Source organism: Gouania willdenowi, chromosome 9, assembly GCF_900634775.1.
Source record: "Gouania willdenowi chromosome 9, fGouWil2.1, whole genome shotgun sequence".
In the NCBI taxonomy this organism is placed as follows: Eukaryota; Metazoa; Chordata; class Actinopteri; order Blenniiformes; family Gobiesocidae; genus Gouania; species Gouania willdenowi.
Genome location: NC_041052.1, coordinates 43,043,477 through 43,058,476, shown reverse-complemented (window position 1 = coordinate 43,058,476; position 15,000 = coordinate 43,043,477). Strand labels below are relative to the sequence as shown.

The following is a 15,000-nucleotide window of genomic DNA, read 5'->3' as shown; positions in this document are numbered from 1 at the left end:
GACAGCCCTCTCCGTAGCTGCTTATTCTCTTCCAACCTGGCAACTCACACTCTTCACAACCAGTGCTCACTATTCATCTGATATTCCATGTGAAACAAGAACAAAAAGACTTGTTTAAAAAAGTAACTGTCTAATGATGGTGGTGACTTGTGACTGAATAATTGTAATGACCTGTTTCTGTTCCAGTGAACAAACTAAGCTGCAGTCCCAGCTTCAGGTAGCAGAGGAGAAGAGTCGGATAGAAAAGGATCAGCTCAGGAACAGCTTTCAACATCTCAGCTCTGAAAAAACCTCCATCACACTGGAAAACCAACAGCTCCAGGTACTTTTCCCTTAGTGACATCACAACACATGTATTAACCACCAACCTATACAGTTCATGCAAACACACAAATGTAGTCACTCATAGTCACACTGCAGCTCCAGCTGTGGAGGAGCATCATCAGGTCCATGGAGAAGAGAGAAGCAACATGGAAAGTCCCCAAAGAGATTCCTTGGAAAGAGTTTATTTGCTGTGTGGGAAACACAAAAATATTCACAAATATATCCACAATTTGCACGTGTTTTATAATGTGTGTGTATTTATCATGAATTATCATGTGTAAAGTGCTCCAGTGTATTTGGTTTGGTTTTTAGAAATGATCCTGTTTTTAATGATATTAACGTAGTCCTTAGGGAGATGTATTTTAATGTCGCTGACTGTAAACGTGTTTTTTAGGGTAAACTGACGTCATGTGAAGATCAGATCAGGGAACTACACTTTGAAGCTGGTCAGCTGAAGTCATCTATCAAAAAAAATGAAAACCAAGTGGAAAAATACAAGAGGAAGGTACTGTACAAGATATTTATATTAATACAACACACAAATATGTATGTGCTTTTTAATACATTTTTAATTTATTTTCTGTTATAAACTTTATCAGATTAGTGAGTTTTCAATTAAATGTATTAATTTAGTTCCCTACGTCAGACTTGTAATGTCAGGATATAGTTTAGAAGCAAAGCTCAGAAAAACTTTGCTCAATTCTTCATAGAATAATTCTAATCTGAGAATTGAAAGGTTTCTGTTTTAAAACGACACATTAGGAATTCAGATTGTGTTCAGTATTTTTAATAAACAAAGGACATTTTATTTGAGTAATTTTTCCAGCAAGTTAATTTTGACTTTTTTTCTTTTCTGAAATAATAAAGGTTTCATTTATTCAGACAACATTTTTCAGGAAATTGACTTTGATCTCCTGACATGTTTTGAGATCAAAGAAGTCATCGAGATCAGGAGGCGGAGCTTCAACATTAACAGGGATGAGGGAACATTTTTACGCTCCCACACCTGGGACTCTCTTCACCAGAGAACATCATGCGACGGTTTTGTCAGGCTGGCCACGCCCAGAAAGAACTCTTAAGGACACATGAAAGTGATCAGCAGATGCCTCTGAGGAAGACTCACAGTTGGCAGTAGAAGTGTGTCAGGAGATCAAAGTAAATTTTCTGAAAAAGTTATCTGAATAAATGAAACCTAAACCAAATGTTTTATTGAGGTGTAAAATAAAGGGTCTTGTGGATCTTCTTCTACTTTACCTTCAAATATTTTATATATAGTGTTAAAATTCTGTTAGTTTTGACGATTACTTACATTTTATTTGAATTAAATAAAAAACAAACAAGCACTCAGTTAGTGATGGATGTTGTTTGTGTTAGGCACATCAGATACAGTATGTGCTAACGTACTAGTGTGCTAGGATTGTACCGTTTCATATCCAGATGCTCCTCCTCCACCATGTGTGCAGGTGCAGCAGGTCCGTCTGGAGGCTGAGGAGAACTTTCTAAAGCTGGAGGAGACTCAGAAGGAGGTTCAGGAGGTGAACGTGTGTTTCCAGAGAGAGAAGGAGCAGCTGATGGAACGTCTCAGAGAGATGGAGGTGTTTCCTGACAGAGTGAAACATACAGAGGAGCAGCTCAGAGAAGCTCAGGAGAAAACCAGAGTCCATGAGAGGAGAAGCACTGAGAGCTGTGCTGCTCTGACTGTAGTCAGACACAAGGTACACAACTAGGTATCTAAACCATTAAACTAGGTATCTAAACCAGTAAACTAGGTATCTAAACCATTAAACTAGGTATCTAAACCATTAAACTAGGTATCTAAACCAGTAAACTAGGTATCTAAACCATTAAACTAGGTATCTAAACCATTAAACTAGGTATCTAAACCATTAAACTAGGTATCTAAATCATTAAACTAGGTATCTAAATCATTAAACTAGGTATCTAAACCAGTAAACTAGGTATCTAAATCATTAAACTAGGTATCTAAACCAGTAAACTAGGTATCTAAACCATTAAACTAGGTATCTAAATCATTAAACTAGGTATCTAAACCATTAAACTAGGTATCTAAACCAGTAAACTAGGTATCTAAACCAGTAAACTAGGTATCTAAATCATTAAACTAGGTATCTAAACCATTAAACTAGGTATCTAAACCAGTAAACTAGGTATCTAAACCATTACTTATTATCAAACCCTCATTATTTGTGGTAATAGTACATCCATAAATCTATAATAATAACGTGCTTATAGCTAAAGTAACTACAGTAAACCACACCCTGTCCTGGGTCACATGTTATAATATTACTGCTATGCTGTGTTGTATAATGAGGTCATATCATCATAATACAGAGGAAACATGACCTCATTCATGCTTTTTTTTTAAAGTTTTCTATCATGAATTTCTTCTAATGTGATATTTATTGTCTAAAGCGTGAGGACTGAGGCTGATATAAACGTCTCCAGGATCTTTGTTGTGTAGTTGTTTTCAGTGCACACAGGGGGGCAGATGTCTCCTTCTCAGCAGCTGATCCTTCAGAGCTTAGTTTAAAAGAGGTCCTTTAAGTCCACTTTTCACATCTTCAGAAACAACATCTTTGTTTTGCTCCACCTCAGATATGAAGGTGATGATTTTCAACTTGGAAAATATTCTTTTCTTGTTTGGCCTCAGTGGGCGGGGCCTCAGACACAGGAGGGTGTGACATGTTGATAATGATTAAATTCAACACCTAACTATTGGTGCGCTGTGATTGGTCAGATTGTTTATAAATCCCACGGTAGTAGGACCAAACTCTCTGTGTTTGTGCAGGTGGAACAACAAGGCTCTGAGCTGGAGATGTTTCAGCAGAAGAACTCTGAGCTGCAGATGGAGAACAAATATCTAAAGGAGAAAATCTTCAACTTAGAAAGGTGAGAGTGCTTCATAGAGAGGTTCTCTAACATGTTTAATGTGACTGTTGTGTTGTTTATCATAGAACACTGGGTGGAATGAAGGTGGAGAACTTATCTCAAACTGTGTGTGAGAAAGAATCCAGTGTGTGTCGTCTTCAGCAGCAGATAAACGACAGGACACGTGAGTGCAGTGTCCTGTCAGCACAGCTACAACAAGCTCTGGAGGACACACAACGACAGGTCACATTATTCATTATTACACTTTACCACAAAAAATATGACTTCATAATTTACTGGTTTTTTACCTCTTCCAAAAAAAGCACTAAATTATGATGGTGTATTAGTTATTATTATTATTATTAACTATGAGATTAGTTGTAATATTTCAAGAATAAAGTTGTAATTTTATGAGAATAGAGTTGTAATTTAAGAAAATCATAATTTTATGAGATTAAAGTCGTAATATTTCAAGATTAAAGTTGTAACGTTTCGAGATTAAAGTCATATTTTAATGAAATCATAAATTTATCAAGAAAATCACAATTTTATGAGATTAAAGTTGTAATATTTCAAGAATAAAATTGTAATTTAATGATTCAAAATAATAATATTTTGAGATTAAAGTTGAAGTTTTATGAGAAATTGTAATTTTATGAGCGCTATGTTATTACTTATTAAAATGTTTAAGATATGACTTTATTCTCACAATATTCTGACTGTAATCTCACAGTGCTCATATTTCTTTTTATTTTAATGTGTCCCTAATACACTGTCATACTAAATAAACCAACCAGGAGCAGAGTGTGTTATGTAAATGAATAATTCATAATCTATGGTGTGTGTGTGGTGCAGGTGGACGGTAGAATCCACAGGGTTTTATCTAAAGAAAGAACGTCTCAATCCAAAGCTTTAGATTTACAAAGACAAGTCATCAGTGCCCAAACTGAGCTGAGTCGACTACAGCAAAGCAAGGAAGAAGTAAGTCTATATTTTATTATTATCACAACACGACCAAATTACACTAAGAAATATAAAAATGCAACACTTTAGGTTTTGCTCCCATTTTTCACGAGTTGATCTCAAACTTCTTCTTTGTGCTCAGAAAGCCTCAGATACTGTTTACACATGTGTTAGTTACACCAGGTTAAAGTAAATTATTATTATAATTGAGTAAATGATCAAAAATGATATTGTCTATATACTATAAGTACTGTCAATTTATCTGAAAAACCTTTGGAGTCAGTTTATAGTAGATAAATAATTATTATTAAACTAATGTGGTGGACGTTCCTACAGTCAACATGACAATGACACACTGTATTAATAATTAACTGCACACGTTAGTGGCGTTATAATAACTAACTTGTGCAATGATCATAATGTACATAGAAAATGTTTTAGATCATTAAAACACTAAAATGTTTCACTGACATTGTTGTCCAGTATACATGTCTATTGTCTCCAGAAGCTCAGTGTGATTTATATTTATATTTATATTTATATTTATATTTATATTTCAGATGGAGCGTCATTTCCAGATGAAGCTGCGTAACGTGAAGGAGAGACTGGACCAGTCTGACTCTACCAACCACAGTCTACACAACTATGTAGACTTTCTAAAAACCTCCTATGGAAACGTGTTTGGTGCTTCTATGTTTACTAGATGATTAGTTATGAATTATACCAGCTCATATCTGTTAAAACATTGATTCCTCTCTCTTACCCTAACGTGTCCTATTTCTATTGTTGGACCAATGTTTACATGTTAGTAATAGTGTTAGTTACTAATATTACTTCCTATTACATAGTTTCTCCTTTCACAATAAAACCAGTTTCAGCGTTGCTTTTACCTACTGTATAAACTCATATAGTCTCATTAAACGTCTTTATCCTGATGTTTTAGATCAATTATTCACAATGTTCACTATTTGATCATTTGATAATGACATGTTTTTATGTTGGTTCTGATTTTTTTATCCCCATCAACTCGACAAATACATTTATAAATGCGCTGGGTGCTCGGCTGCTTGGGGCTTCCTCGGATGTGTGTGTGGGGGGCGGTGGCTGCCTCTCGGCCTGGGATCTTGGGGGCATCTGGGGGGTTGCTCGGCCGCGGGGGGTGGCCTGGGGCTCCCTGGCCCCCGCTCTTTCTGCTGGCCTGGCTGCATCTGTGGGCCCAGGGCAGTTCCTGGGTTTGCAGTTGCATTTTTTTTTTTTTTGCACATATACTGGTCTACAATGCACTGGCACGCCTTGGGATGTGGGATAAAACTCATACTGGGCTTAACCTTAGACACGTTAATCCCAAATACCTGCTTTAGGTACTACCACTCACTCATTCCCCCTGTTCACAGCCACCACCATTATAGCTAAGCTTCACACTTGTCACTATACTGGCTGGATTACACAACATAATAAGCACAATTTATTCTACAACCTCACATCTCACCCTCACTGTAAAACAGTCTATTCTTCCACACCTTTTCTATTTCCTGCCTTGAGTCTCTCCTCCCTGCTCCCTTTCCCCTCCCCTTCCCCCTCCACTTAGGTGTAACACTGCTCTCCCTTTTTATATCCTCCCTATAATAAAATATTTCTTACCCTTCTTTAGGGAGGGCTGGTGATGGTCACAATTAAGCAATAAAATAAATCAATGTATTTGATTGCAATAACAAAATATGCATTGCTGTCTCATAATGATTGCACTTCCTGTGGTGTTGACCTTTGACAGCATGTGCAGACAAGTAGAAAAAAAAAAAAAAAGAACACCAAGGTTTTTGACTTGGTCTTTATCTTCTAAAGATCCAGACTCAGATACTTGCTGACAGCAGTCCTCTTTTCATTGTTACCAAAGACAATCACCTCCATCTTGTCATGGTTTAGTTGAAGGAAGTTTTCACTCATCCATCAGTTTACTTTTTCTAAGCAGTCACACAACACCTCAATGGGACCATGGTCATCTGGGTTCAGTGATAGATATAGTTGTGTGTCATCTGCATAGCTCTGATAATCAACCTTACAGTTGTGTAAAATGTGTCCTAAAGGAAGCATATAAAGGCTAAACAGAAGAGGTCCAAGAACAGATCCCTGAGGAACCCCACAGGACATTGGTAATCTGTCAGATTCAAAGTTTACAATGTTTACAAAATAACTTTGATCCTCCAAGTAGAACTTAAACCATTACTTTAACATTTAGTCCAACCCATGTTTACAATCTGTGTAACTAAATTGTATGATCTACAGTGTCAAATGTAGACTTAGATCCAACAGAATGAGAACAGATACTTTAAGTAAATAAACAACCTTTTATCTGAATAAATGAATAAATAAATAAACAACCTTATATCTGAATAAATAAACAAGCTTATATCTGAATGGAGTTACGGTAAAGCCACCATGGATTTAGAAGTTTTTTAAATGACACATTTTCCCTAAAACAATACAATATATATATCTGAACTTTATAATAAAATAAATAATTGCTTACTCATCATTACTGATTACTTGATTCTAAAAAACAACAAATGTACATTACAAGTTACTTGTAAGTTTAATGTCATCAATGCATCTCCTGATGAACTATTACATAAAAAAAGGCATGTTTAAAAAATATATAAAATATTCTTTTTTTACTAGTTTTTTTTGTGGTGTTTTAATTTGAAAAAGCTTGTGTTGATCAGAACAGTGGGTAAGGAGAGGGGGCGTGGCCACCTGATGGCGGGGACCCTGTGACGTAGTCTACGTCTTTGCGTCAATCTACGTGCTGCGTTTCAGTCCGTCGTTATTTCCACGACTTTATTTTTTTCCCAGACGAAGCGTCTTGTCGCCAGCTGCAGCATCCATCCATCCCAGCATCCATCCCAGCATCCATCACATCTCCTTCACTCGGATTCAGCGTTTTTCACTGTAATGATGTTTTTAAAGGACATTTTTACAGTGTTTTACAGTGTGTTTGTTTAGTCGTGACTGTGAGATAAAGAGGAGACGATGGATGGACATAAATGAGCTTTTATTCAGCTAACGCTAGCCCGTTAGCATGGTTAGCTCGGTTAGTTAGCGGCCCTGTGCTGTTCTCACACGGGCTTTGGTGCCTTTAATGTCGGTGTCAGACTATGGTCATGTAACGGAGCAGCCCTCACACGTTACTGAGGATTGATAGAGAACCATCACTAGAACCTCCATCACCAGTGGAATAGATGGAATAAATAAACACATGGAACCACAGAAACTACAGACTGTCTGACATGAAGGTCATGGAACAGAGAGGATGATCATGCTGGAGAAACAGGTGAGTGATGATGGAGCCTCTCCTACATCTATATCTATATATACATCTATAGCTACATTTATATACAGCATCTCTATATATGTCTACATCTATATGTATCTATATCTACAGCATCAGAAAACATCTCAGTGGTGGTGATGGACCTCCAGGTTCTCCTTTTAAATCTCTTCATTCTCATTCAAACAGAACATTTTATTTACAGTTATTAGGGGTGGGACGATACACTCAACCAACGATTTGGTTCAAATCTCGATTTAAAACAACAACAACAACAATCTCAAATCACAGATGGTGATGTAACAATGTTCTTAACTCCTTTTGATTTGAATAATCCAGGGTTTTCACCTCCGTTACGTTCTGGGCCGTAACCCGGATGCACGGCCATGTTGGAGGCACTCAGAGGTAAACACTGCGATGGATAAATGTCCAAAACCACAGAAAAGCTCCTGAAAATACGTTCTAGATGCAAAGACATGCAGGGAAGGACTTGGAAAAGGTAGAGTTTATTGGTGGTGCCGATCTATACGAGTTGGATCAATGAGTTTTCCATCTATTACGTATCCTGATATGATCAACTACCTGGTTTTAACCCAATCTGGATCATCCTTTAGATAAAGGTCTGACCTTTGACCTGGAATACAATGAGAAATACAGCTCTACATTTTAACATCTGTGTTGCTACTGTATCAGGTTATTAAATGTGATTATATTAAGTCAATAATGAATTATATTATCATTACACTATAAAATGAGTTCAGAGCTGCTGATATCAACAATTCACTAACCTGACAAGAAACACATTCAGATGTTGTCCAGATGTTTGCCTCGTAGATCCTGGTTTAGCTTCGCTAATCATTAGCTCCTCCTTTCCTCTGATAACTGTTGACATTGTTCTCCCTGATTTGTTCTAACTTTTAACAGTTTGTAAAACTCTGAATGTTTTTCACGGTCTGACTGATTGGTACAGTCAAAAACACGGTAATAATGATATTATAATAACCTTTTCTGCTTTGTTTACCTGCTGAGTACCTCCAATATGGTGACTTATGGTTTGATGATACGCCGTGAAAACCCTCTATACATAGAGATTAGGGCTGGGACAACGCATCGACGTTATCGATGACATTGACGCAAGAAATACGTCAACGCAAAATGTGTGCGCTGATGCGTCGTCCGACCAAAACAAAGATGGCGGCGCCGGAGAATAACTGACGTGAGTGGCTCCTCCGAGTTTCAGAAGTGGAAGCAGTGAAGACACGCACTCGTTCGTCAAAGGTTCCTCGTAAACCCTCGTCCTTTATCCTGGGTGTGACCGGATGGCAGCGCGTCAACGTGACAAGGAGGAAACACCCGCTGTGACATCAGCGGTACTCATTAACATACCACAGTGATGTAGTCGTCTGTCCTGATGTGTAATTAAACACAATGTATGTGTGCTGTACACATACATCTATTGGAGGTTTTCCTTTTATTTTTCCCTTAAACATCCTAAAGGACAACACACACACACACACACACACACACACACACACACACACACACACACACACACACACACACACACACACACACACACACACACACACACACACACACACACACACAGGTTTTTCTTAATGGTTTTTATTTATTTATTTTTTCTGTTTTATAGATTTCTGGTTATTTCTGTAGTCGTCTTGTGTGGTTTTTGCAGTGATTTTGATTGTTTTTGTGTATTTTTGTGTGTTTTTTTGTGACTGCACTACACACTGGAAACATTGACCCTAACCCTGTGGATTTGATGTGGTGGTTTTTGTTTTTCCCTCCATTAGTTTTACTGTGAAGTTGGTTTTAAATTTAATTTCAAATGGCAATAACAAGTTTTAAAAAGTGAATCTAATTTGACTGAAGCTGTAGAAATCCTGTTTTATTAATTATCCTACTGGCATTTTCAGTGAGAAACTAATGTATTTTTTGTAAACATTAGTTGATTGAACATATATCAGTAATACAACATATTGATCACCCTGAAACTGTGAAATACAACTCTACGACTATAATGAGAAGATGAACAGGACTCTGGAATATTTAGAATAATTAATATTTGTTGTTATTTGATGAGATTGTTTCTGAATGAGGAGGCTCTGCTCTACTCTGACTCCTCTCTGCTATACATAGCTATGCTAGTAGCTCAGCTAGCATGCACATGCTTTGTTTCATAGTTGTATTTCAAATTCACAAATGCACACGACCTGTTTCACAAATATATATTTGATGCAAACTTGTAATATAAATTCTGGAATGCACACGCCCTACTTCATAAATATTATTTTGAGACACACATGTAATATAAATCCACACTTTTAAACCAATAGCAGAGCTACTGATATATGTGTGTGTGTGCATATGCAGTGTTCAAACAAGAGAGTGAAGAAAATGTAAGAAACCATATGATTGGCTGAAAGCAAACACACCTGATTGGATGATGAATCTGTCAATCACTTTTATCAGCCAATGATGACATTCTTTGACCCGTGATGTCAGGACAATCTCATAATTCACCACACACACATTTCTCTCACAAATACACAGATGTTTCACAGAACAGAAGCAGTTTATAAATGTATCTGTGGATTTATATTACATGTGTTCCTCAAAATAATATTAGTGAAGTAGAGCCTGTGCATTTCAGAATTTATATTACAAGTTTGTATAAAATATATATTTCAATGTTTTATCATGTAAAGCACATTGAGTTGCCTTGAGTATGAAATGTGCTATACAAATAAATGTGCCTTGCCTTGAAAACTCTCCCATTGTCCGTCCTGCTGAGACTGATGCTGATGCTGATGCTGATGCTGATGTTAATGCTGATGCTAATGGTGATGCTGATGTTAATGCTGATGCTAATGGTGATGCTGATGCTGATGTTAATGCTGATGCTAATGGTGATGCTGATGGTGATGGTGATGCTGATGTTAATGCTGATGCTAATGGTGATGCTGATGCTGATGTTAATGCTGATGCTAATGGTGATGCTGATGCTGATGTTAATGCTGATGCTAATGGTGATGCTGATGTTAATGCTGATGCTAATGGTGATGGTGATGCTGATGTTAATGCTGATGCTGATGCTAATGGTGATGGTGATGGTGATGCTAATGGTGATGCTGATGTTAATGATGATGCTGATGTTAATGCTGATGCTAATGGTGATGCTAATGGTGATGCTGATGTTAATGCTGATGCTAATGGTGATGCTGATGTTAATGCTGATGCTGATGTTAATGCTGATGCTAATGGTGATGCTAATGGTGATGCTGATGCTGATGTTAATGCTGATGCTCCAGCACAGACAGCAGAGATCTGCCTCCTCATCATATTGGGTTCTTATCAGAACGCTGGTCACAGTTATTAGATCTTCTTTTTCTCACACTAAGGTAGGGCTGCACAATTCATCGATTTTGGTTGCCATGTTTTATGATATCGCGATAATATCACAAATGCAATTAATTGTTCAGCCCTAATTCTAATTCCATTTTAAAGTTAAATTTTGTACTGAAAACTGTAACATAGTTTGTTTAAAAGTAGTGCATTATAAACACAGATTTATCCCTAATATGATAAACAGATTATAATCATGATTACAATTTTGATCAAAATAATCATGATTATCATTTTGGCCATAATTGTGCAGCCCTAAGGACACATTTACATTTGTTTGTTTGTGTGTGTGTGTGTGTGTTTTCTCTCAGGCCCATAAAGAGCCAGCTTTGCTCCCTGTTTCCATGGTAACTGCTGTCCTACAGTATTCAGCCGTGGGACGATGTGTGAATGTAAAACATCTACTCAGTGTTTTTTTGCTACTGCTTCTGTTTTTCTCACAGATAAAGTATTATTATTTTATTACTACATACTGTATATACTGAAACACAATGATATACTTTACATACGTTAAAAACATCTAAAAGTTGGAAAGAAGAGCTTGAAAATGTTACAGAATAATTATAAATACATTGTGTTCCTAAAGATAATTACATTACGTGGCTTTTTAAATATTTGACTTCACTTAATTTGCCTGATAATGAATTTCAGTGATGATCTGGTTATTGGTAATATATAGAAATATGTTGGTGTTCAGTGTGAACAAAGTCTATAAACTGGACTGTGTGTACAGTAAGTTACCTACTTGATTACTATAGACCCCCCCCTCATACTATTAAACATCTATAGATCATAATGATGGAATAAATTAGTGATAACACACATTTTAAAGAATCTCATTTTGTAAATAAGTGAAATAAACAATATTTAGTGCATCCTGACTGGATTTATTTCTATAGTTTTTTATCATTTCCTCCTGATGTGGAACCAACACTGATTTATGTTCTAATCATCATCATTTATATCATCATTCTGTGTCTGTTCTTTTTTATTATTCACTATATTTTTCTCTTATTTTGTGTGTTGTTGGTATTATTTAAATTATTCTCTGTGTGTGTGTTTTTGGTGTTATTTTGTGTATTTTGTTGTTGTTTGTTTTTTTATTATTCAATATATTTTTCTCTTATTTTGTGTGTTTTTGTTGTCGTTCTCTGTGTTTCTGATAATATTTAGTATGATTATCATTATTAACTAAAAATAAACATTATAAAACCCCATATTTTTATGCTTTCATTTGTTCATTTTTCACTCTCTCAAGTACCCCCTGTAGTAGTATCACGTACCCCTAGGGGTACACGTACCCCCATTTGAGAAACACTGTAGTATGAGTAGTAGCACTGTAAGCAGAACCATTTTATTACAATAGAATTAGTTTATATCCATTAAGCCATTTTCTGACTCACCTTTTAAAGAGAAAGTATTTATATATGATTATTTATTTACATGTTTATAAATATCTAAACATATTTAGTACATGTGTGCAACAGTAATGATTTAGTTTAAATATAAGCTAGTAAACAGCAGTGAATGTGTTGTTGTCCTCTCTGGGTGAGTTATGCTGGCAGGCTTCCTCAGAGGAGAGAACACTAGCATTGAAGGAGCTGTTGAAGCTCTGCTAATGCTAACTATGCTAACTGTAAATCATGCAGGACATACACATAATCAGTATTGTGTGTAGTTAGATGTAGTGTGAGCACACAGCCTACTGTCCATAAATAAAATGTATTTATGTAAACACTAAATACCTCTCTGAGGAGGCACTTTTAAAGAAGGCACACACTGATTTATTTTTTTGGGGGAGTCCATGTTCTCTTGAACATCTGATGGACCAGCTTCTTCTGTGGTAGAGTGTCAGAGACAATCACAGTATTTACGTTAAACGTAACGTATGATGTTGGTTTTATTGGTTTTTCTGAGAGGACAAAAGCAGGACTGGTTTGATGGATGACACCCTGACATATGAGTATCAGTGAAGTCCTGGAGATGTTCCACTGCTTTGTTGGTGGTCTCTAACACTTCCAAATCTTGTCACGTGGGAACAAGATGACGTGTTTCCTTGTCCGCACACAGACCCACAAAATGTTGGGTATTATTCTGAGATGAGAAGATGTTGTGGAAACCAACCTCCATCATGTCTCACCTTCTTCTCCAGCTGTAGGAGAAAGCTGATGGTCCTTCACACCATTCTCTGTATTAAATATGAAAAGTTCTTTATCTCTGTAGTGTTTATGTAAACGTGACTGTTAACAAATTGTTCTGTACACTACCTCACATTTAAAACTATAAGCATTAAATTAAAGCTTGACTTTTCATCAGAATAAAGTGACATCATGTCTGTAGTGATACAGTATATAAAACGTGATGTAGCCTCTAGAATCTCTTTCCATCCTGCTCTGTTCTTATCATAAGGCACACACTTAATAAAGCGCTATGCTAACACACAAGGGGGAAAAAAACTGGAATTTGCAAAATAAAAATAGTTTTTAGCTACAAATTTGATAAATCAATTAAATAGATTTTGAGCCCAGCTTTAGTATATCTGTACATATATCAATATATAGGTGTACATTTTATATTTATTAACATCGTAAAGTGTCAAATCTGATGAAATGTAAACACATTTATTTTACTTGTTTGATTAGATTTTTTTAGTCCAAATGTTTTATTTGTAATTTTGTTGTCAGTGTTTAACATTAATCAGATATTAGTGTCATGTGACTCAGAAGCATCTATTGTTCAGGGTTGGGGGGTGTGATGTCACAGGGTGGGGTAGACCCTATAATTAATAACTGTTCTATCATTGGACTAGGGCTGCACAATTCATTCATATTTAACCATTTTAGTTAAATTAACCTGATTGTCAGCAATATTTCATAATACAGGCTCTGTAATAATGTATTCATTCAGTGCCTTTGGTACATTTCATTATAATAATTATTTAAAGCTTAATTTTACACTGTAAACTGTACACATGAATTGTTTAAAAGTAGTGTAATAAAAACAGTTTTTTGTTTTTATTTGTAATTTATAACATACAAATAACTTACAAGTGTAACAAAATAATAAACAAACTAAACAAAAAACAATACTTAAACAAATGGTAAACGTAAATGTATATTTATTTTTAACCAAATATGATAAATAATTGTGATTATAATTGAGATTACATTATTGATCACAATAATGGTGATTATCATTTTGGCCATAATCGTGCAGCTCTACATTGTGTGATTGTATTTTACATATATATATATATATATATGATATATATATATATCATATAATGACGCGTTCACTCATACAGTTAATTAATGCAGAGGAAACATAAACTAATATGAGAACATTCTAACTTTCTACTTTAATGTTTATCCTCTTATTCTTTATTAAATAAAGTTTGTACAGATTGTGTAACTGAATTATTAAATGTACCATTCTATAATAATATATATATATATATAATATATAAATCATCACACATTATGAAAGGCTTTTTATTACTTAATATACAGAGACTCACTTTAAATGTGACTTTGTTAGTATTTATTTTTTTAGCAAACTTTTACTTTTACTTTACTTACTTTTTAAAACAAATATCTGTACTTTATACAATATTTAAAAAATGAGCTCGTTACTTTTAAGATCTTCAAAGATGACGTCATGACGTAAAAAGATGCAACATTTTGGAGTTTTTTCTTGTTAGGCAGGTCTCTTAGTTTTATGGTTAATATTTTAAAGTTTATAAAAATGTTCAAATCAAAGCTATGAGTTTTATTGAGCATTTGCATGTTTTTCCTGTAACATGTTATTTACAAATGTTATCAATAATAATAAGTGCTACATTCTCCAGATGTTTTAAGGTAACAGATTTTATTTATTTCAATATAGTTTTCTACAAGTTCTTAATAAAAAACATTATTTATGTTATTATTTGTACAAGTACATTTAGTAGCATATACTTTTTTATTTTTACTAAAGTAAGGGATTCGTTTCAATACTTTTACTTTTACAGTCATTTTTTGTTCCTGGATAAAGTTCATATTCTCTAGTGAACGTTGTTGACACAGACAGAAAAG

At 35.2% G+C, this 15,000-nt stretch overlaps 1 protein-coding gene across 2 annotated transcripts in view; it reads left to right on the top strand.

Moving 5' to 3' along the window:
• The window catches only part of LOC114470069 (outer dense fiber protein 2-like), an 18,062-nt gene extending 12,830 nt beyond the window's left edge, over positions 1–5,232 (top strand). Inside the window, exons 11-17 of one of the 2 annotated variants that reach the window (XM_028458079.1) lie at positions 187–322; positions 719–829; positions 1,788–2,039; positions 3,134–3,234; positions 3,300–3,456; positions 4,069–4,194; positions 4,737–5,232. In XM_028458079.1, the coding sequence (XP_028313880.1) occupies positions 187–322; positions 719–829; positions 1,788–2,039; positions 3,134–3,234; positions 3,300–3,456; positions 4,069–4,194; positions 4,737–4,883 (1,030 nt within the window). In that variant the 3' untranslated portion in view covers positions 4,884–5,232. The remainder of the gene's footprint in view (positions 1–186; positions 323–718; positions 830–1,787; positions 2,040–3,133; positions 3,235–3,299; positions 3,457–4,068; positions 4,195–4,736) is intronic. The other variant, XM_028458080.1, reaches the window with a different exon arrangement.
• Positions 5,233–15,000: the final 9,768 nt, after the last annotated feature.